Genomic DNA, 6921 nt, shown 5'->3' with positions numbered 1-6921 from the left:
AGATGGAAGGAAATAATGTGTAAGGTATCTAGCACATTTTCTGGCACAGGGAAAGAACAGTAAACATCAGCTATTATTTGAACAACAGACCATTAAATTTGGCAGTTGAGAAGTGTTTACCCCTTCATCCTCAGACCCAGCCAAATGTCTTGCACAGAGTTGGAGCTTATTAAGTGTGTTGTACAATATAATCAATGAGTAGAAGACAGAAGAGGAAGAGCTTAAGAATGGTGATAATGTAGAGGTGGCCAAGTCATAAATCTGCTCATCCCAGCCAGTAATCCATTCCTCACCCCAGGGAAACTCCTGCCTTTTGTGAATGTGTCTTCTGGGGTCAACTGTGCACACAGGCTAGTGTGCGTGGGGAGCCAGGCCAGCACTATGGGGACTTGATTGAGAGAGAGGTTGATGGCAATCTCCTGCTAACATTTCTCAACCTCTCACAGGTGTCACATAGAATGGGCATCAAGTGCAATGGGTAACTACAGCATTGTCAGGGAGTTTGTGCTCCTGGGATTTTCTTATCTCCATGAGTTCCGGGTTCTGCTGTTTGCTCTGATCCTGTTGATATATGTGCTGACGCTGCTGGGCAACCTGGCCATCATCAGCCTCATTTGCCTTGACTCCTGCCTTCACTCACCCATGTACTTCTTCCTCTGCAACTTCTCCCTCATGGAGATGGTGGTCACCTCCACTGTGGTACCTAGGATGCTGGCAGACCTGCTATCCACTCACAAGACCATGTCCCTGGCCAAATGCCTAACCCAGTCTTTCTTTTACTTCTCCCTGGGCTCTGCCAACTTCCTGATACTCACGGTCATGGCCTTTGATCACTACGTGGCCATCTGCCACCCCCTGCGCTACCCAACCATCATGAATGGTCCAGTGTGTGTGAAGCTGGTGGTGACCTGTTGGGTGGTTGGTTTCCTCTCCATTGTCTCTCACACACTGCAGAAAACACGACTCTGGTTCTGTGGCCCTAACATCATCGGCCACTACTTCTGTGACTCTGCCTCGCTGCTCAAGCTTGCCTGCTCTGACACCCGCCACATTAAGTGTGTGGACCTCTTCCTGTCCCTGCTTTTTGTGCTGACCACCATGCTGCTTATCATCCTTTCCTACGTCCTCATTGTGGCTGCAGTGCTGCACATCCCTTCCTCCTCTGGATGCCAGAAGGCCTTCTCCACCTGTGCCTCTCACCTCACAGTGGTGGTTCTGGGCTATGGCAGTGCCGTCTTCATCTACGTGAGGCTAGACAAGGGCCACTCCATATACCTCAACAAGGTGGTGGCCCTGGTGACTGCAGTGGTAACCCCTTTCCTCAACCCCTTCATCTTCGCCTTCCGGAATGAGAAGGTCAAGGAGGTCATTGAGGATGTGACCAAAAGGATCTTCCTTGGAGAACCAGCAGCCTGTAGGTGAGAGGGTGAGCCCTTCACAGGGCTAGAGAGCACCTGACAAGTCACGAGGAGTAGACTTGCTGCAGGTGGGCACTCACATGCCCAAGCTGGAGCTCCTCACTCTCTTTTTTCTCAGTTTCTCCTGCTCCCTCATCTTCATGCAAGTTTCTTCTCCTGCACTGCAGAGAACTAATGGACACACATTGTTAGAATGTCTCAAAGGCAAGTTTCTGTGCACCTGAGATAGTTAAGGAATGGATAGGGAATGCGGAGTGAGTACAATAGGATGGTATTAATTAAAAGAGATAATCCAAACAAATAAGGCTCTTAGTACAGGGTCTGGTACATAAAGTAAGAGCTCAGTAAATGTAGCTATTATTAAAATGTCCTATTAAAACCTTTCTTTCTTAGCTCTACGGTTTTGCTTGCATTCTTTTAAGTTTCTTTTATTTTGGATGTGTTTCCTTTTCGGGACCTGGCTTCAAGGTCTAGGATAGCGTTCTGAAAATGGGAGGTGCTCTAAGAAGAGCAGAGAGGCCTGGCACCCCAACACAGGAGGAGCCATGTGCCTCTGTTGGCTCCCCTCTCTCGGCCTGACTGCTCCTGGATGGAAGCACCCCTCACACCCAGGCTGCCCACTTCTTCCATCTGGCCCCAAAGCCTCTTGCCTTTCCACAGAAATGGCCTTCTGGGAGCCACTCCTCCAACCCTCTTAAAGTCACGAAGACCTTACCTTTTTCATGCACTTGAGAGTGGGGGAAAGCTGAGCTGCGTCCGCACTCTCAGACTTGCTGCCTTCCCCTTCCTGTGGGGCCACACTTCCGTTCTACTGCAGAATCTTAGATCCAAGTTCCAGAAGGAGGACCCGTTGCCCAGGCCTTCTGAGGTTGGGTTTCCTGAGAGCAGCCTGGCCAGATTACCAGGGCCCCTGGATGGTAGAAGCAAAGATGGTAGAAATCAGATGAGAAGGAATAAACGGAGTGGGACTGGTGTTGTGGGTAACGGGGTGGGAGGGCTGGTAAGAGAGGCATTCCTTAGAAATCTGGATGGCGTAGGAAGTCATAGAAGATGGTAGGGACAGGAAGAGCTCCGGGTCTGGTTTCTTTTACTAGACTGAGTCTCAACTGGGCTGGGCTAGGATTAGCAAAGTGGGGCAAAGAGTAGATGCAAACTTCCTCTCGTTTCTGAAGCTGGCTCTGTCCACAGGATCCCTAGAGGAGAGGCCCTGCTCATAACTTGCAGTGTGGTGTCACAGTGTGGGAGCCACCCCACAGGGCCAAGACTATGAAGAATGGTTGCAGGGGAAGCCTTCCAGGACACAGAGCCTGGAGGCACCACTGTCTTACTGTCTCTGCCATTTAGCTTGATCTCTAACATAGCTCTTTTTTTTTTCAACCACCACAGTACATTTTTGCATTTGTGGGCCTTGCCAAAAGTGGGCAGATGCTTCTGATTCTGCTGTAAAGACCAGCAGGGAAAAGTTTTTCATCCTGAGAACTTGTCTCTTTCACCTCCCAAGAGACTAATTACTTGCCCTCCTTGCAAACTTCCTGAAAAACTGAAGAGCTAAGTGGAAAGTAATTATCTCCTTCTGAGATGCAGATAATTTTCCTCGGCTTCTCCTCCTAAAATAATCAGCACAGGAGTCACTCAGTGTCCTCCCCAGGGACTCCTTACTGCTACTCTCTCTTCTCTGCACATACCCCTCTTAAAAAACTAAAAATAATCAATAGCCTTTCCTTGGAAGTGGGGTCTCTGGTCAGTTTTGGGGAGGGTCTGACTAGCTTTGGGCCTTCATAGCAATCACCCCATGGAATCCAGCATCATGCAGCCTGACCTGCCCCACAGCCTTGCCTGTGGTTCTTTGCTCTTCGAAGTGTGATGCTTGAAACAGCACTGGCATCTCCTGGGAGCTTATTGGAGATGCAGAATCTCAGGCCCCACCTGAGACCTCCTAAATCAGAATCTGCGTTTTTGCAGATCCCCGGGTGATTCCTATGCACATTAATATCTGAGTAACGCTGAGCTAGACAATTTGCTGGTAGAGTTTTCAAACAATAAATTGTACAAGAAAGGCCTTGTTCCAATCTCAACAACATGAAGGGCATTGGAAGAGGGAATTTGGGGACACATTTGCTATTATTGGAGCCATCTTTCCTTAGTGACCTTTATCCCAGGTCCCATTTCCGGAGACAATAGTAACCAGGATAAAGACCCTGAAGACTCTCATCCTAGTCTGACTTTAAGCTTCTTGAGTGACTTCAATCAATGGCCCAGCCTCTGACTCACTGTTAGAATTCTATGTGGACGTCACCTAGAGATGTCTAGATATATTGGTTCCAGACGTTTGTCTTAATGTGGCAGGGATGTCAATGTGCACAATGGCAAATGAGACTCCTGGATAGATAGAAACGAAAGAATAATTTTTTAAAAATCTTGCAGCTTGCTGGGAGGAATCTTGGGATTCCAGTTCCAAATCAAAGTAGCTGTTACAAAAGGCTCCCCAGGTTTAAGACATGATGTAAGTAAACCACAGCTTCACGGAATTGCAAGGGAGTTTCTAGGTCATGCAGGCCTGCCTCCCTCTGTCTCAGTGCAGGCATCCCCACTGCAACACACTGATCAGACTGGATTAGGGACTCTGCTTGAACCAAGTCCAGGGATGGAGCATGCCCAGCGGTGGGAGGCAGCCCCTTTCTTCATTGCATGGTTCTAAATTTTAAGAAGAAATCCTTATGTCAAACCTCAATGTGATGTCCCCTAACCTTCACCCATTGTCCCAGTTCTGCCTTTTTCAGTTATGTAGGCAGACTAGCAGGTAAGCAAAGATATCTACTCATTCCCCTCCAAAATATTCAGGTTTACAAATAGGAGGTTGCATCAAACCGTTTCTAGAACTCTTGCCTTCTGCATTGCTATGTTTGGTTCCTGTTAGGTGCATCTTGGAACTGACTGATGTACTAGTTTAGACAACTAACTGAGATGTAGTGCAGTGGGAAACTGTTCCTCTTGCTCTGTTGACTGCATTTCTTACCATCAACTAAGATAGCATTCCATGTTTAGGTTGTCGTGCTAACTCGTGTTCCAAATTCATATAAACCTCATGATTAATGATAGCTAGCATTTATTGAACACCTACTGTATTCTAGGTACAGGGAAAAAAAAGATCTATAAGGCGTGACACCTAACATAAGGAGCTCAGAACTCACACACAGACAAAACTACATTGAACCAAGTCCAGAGATAGACCATTCCCAGCTGTGGGAGGAAGCCCCTTTCTTCACTGCATGGTTCAAATCTTAAGAAGAAATCCTTATATCAAACCTCAGTGTGACTTCCTCTGAGTTCCTGAAGGCAAAACTCTTGGGGAATGCCCCATTTCTTTTGATTAAGTTGAAAGGTAAGCTGAAATGACTTTTTGAGGTCCAAAGAACAGTTTTATAGGCTGAGAAGAGGAAAAGTGAATTCCCGAGAGAGGCAACTGAGTGTGTAAAATAACATAGGCATAAAATGGTATATTGTGTAGACAACCAAAGCCTAAAGAGATGAGATTAATGAGTGGATTTCTGGAGACTGGCCATGGGTATCATCACTAATCAGACCCAAGCCCCCCAGGGGACCCGTAAGTGTCCTCTGCAAGATGCTGTACTCACTGAAATAACAGGGCATATTTGATTACAACAAACTTCAGTGTGTACATCAGTGTAGAAATCTCTGCTTGCCTAGGGCAATCATATTGTAGTCACCAAAGGTGCTATTTATCTTCAGTGCTGAAACTGTATTGCCTTTAATTTTGCAAAAAACCTAAGTAAGTTCAGAGAGCTTAGCTTTTCTGAAATGCTTGATTTCCCTCTCTGCCAGCAGCTGAATTAGTCACGTGTTATACCCCTTTAAGGCTGGTTTGGTCGGGTCCTCCAACAAAAGGGAGGCATGGGGATGAGGCGGAGAATAGGGGGATCTGCCTTCTGTGTCTGTGGAGGAGAGGGAAGGAAATCTGTGGTGTCCCCTCTCCTTAGATCACAGCCAACTTCCTCCATGACAAGGACAAGGGCCTCATATACAGTCCTTTGGACTCACCCCCCAGGGCTGAGTAAGCCAAGAACTTCTGGGTGAGTTGTCCATTGTGTGAGGGAAGTGGCAGAAACACAAGTGTGAGTGGTGAGCTGCTCGGGGGCTAGTGAAGAAGCCAGGTCCCCTCATATATGGAGGATCCTGTGTCTATCAGATAAAATAATTCATAAGTTCCCTTATAAGGACAATGCCATGAGCTTTACCTCCATAGGACATGGCATGTGTCTAACTCAAGGGAAGGAGAATGACAGCAATGCAGCATTGACTGGGGAGCAGGATCTAAGGGAAACCCAGAGGTAGGATGCTAGTGATGTTCTGGAGCCCCCTGGAGAACCCATACTGGGGCATTGCTACAAGACTCCTGAGAATGTGGAAGAGACTTTGGAACTGGCTAACTGGCAGAGGCTGGAATAATTTGGAGGGCTCAGAAGAAGACAGGAAGGTATGGGAAAGTTCGGAAGTTCCTAGAGTCTTGTTGAATGATTTTGACCAAAATGCTGATAGTGATATGGACAATGAAGTCCAGGCTGAGGTGGTCTCAGATGGAGATGAGGACCCGAATGTTAGTAGCCAAGGCAATGGGGAAAATGTTTACAGGGCATGTCAGAGACCTTATAGCAGCCCCTCTCATCACAGGCCCGAAGGCCTACGAGGGAAAAATAGTTAATGGGCCAGTTCCAGGGCCCTGCTGCTCTGCACAGCCTCAGGACTTGGTGCCCTGCATCCCAGCCACTCCAGCTCTAGTCATGGCTAAAAGGAAAGAAGGTACAGCTCAGTTCATTGCTTCAGAGAGTGCAAGCCCCAAGCATTGGCAGCTTCCACGTGGTGTGGCAGAAGACAAGAGTTGAGCTTTGGGAACCTCTGCCTAGATTTCAGAGGATGTATGGAAATGCCTGGAAATCGACCGTTAAAGTGGCAGGAATTAAACACAGGCATGATAAAAAAATTAGATAACAGAAACTCAAAATCAAATAAGTTATGCTAAAAACAAAGGTGATTCAAATTCAGAACTCCTAATTACTTTGCTATGTTGTACTTTTGTCCATGAGATTGAGGTTATTTAGGCCACTTGTCTCAGTGTGGTGGAAATACTATATGGGGCTGTACGGTGGGGCATCTTTCCCTAACTCCAACTTTAGATGTCAACTTGGTAGCTTAAAAATGGACATGGTGAAAATATTGACACCAGGAAGTTGGCAAATGCTAGAAGTCAGCAAATGGAGAGAGGTGGCTAAACGTTTACTATCAGACCACTGAGCCATGACCACCATTCCTCAGTACCTGTCAGGCATTGTTGAAAAAACATACGTACATCAGAAAACCTAGTGCTGAAAGAATTAGTGAATTAGACTGATATGAATCTAGCCCACTATAGGCAACACTGACATTTTCTTAGTTTGACCCAGAGGGTTTTTCACCTTACCACTCCTAAAATCCCATCTGTGCAGGG

The 6921-nt window shown here is 46.8% G+C and overlaps 1 protein-coding gene across 1 annotated transcript; it reads left to right on the top strand.

The window, feature by feature from the left end:
- The first annotated feature begins 474 nt into the window (after positions 1-474).
- On the top strand, positions 475-1422 carry LOC129039977 (olfactory receptor 6V1-like). Its single transcript, XM_054493678.1, has one exon. It carries the CDS (start codon positions 475-477, stop codon positions 1420-1422), a length of 948 nt encoding a protein of 315 aa, XP_054349653.1.
- The last annotated feature ends 5499 nt before the right edge of the window (positions 1423-6921 follow it).

This window comes from Pongo pygmaeus, chromosome 6 (assembly GCF_028885625.2).
Source record: "Pongo pygmaeus isolate AG05252 chromosome 6, NHGRI_mPonPyg2-v2.0_pri, whole genome shotgun sequence".
Lineage (NCBI taxonomy): Eukaryota > Metazoa > Chordata > Mammalia > Primates > Hominidae > Pongo > Pongo pygmaeus.
This window is presented reverse-complemented; position numbering and strand designations above follow the sequence as displayed.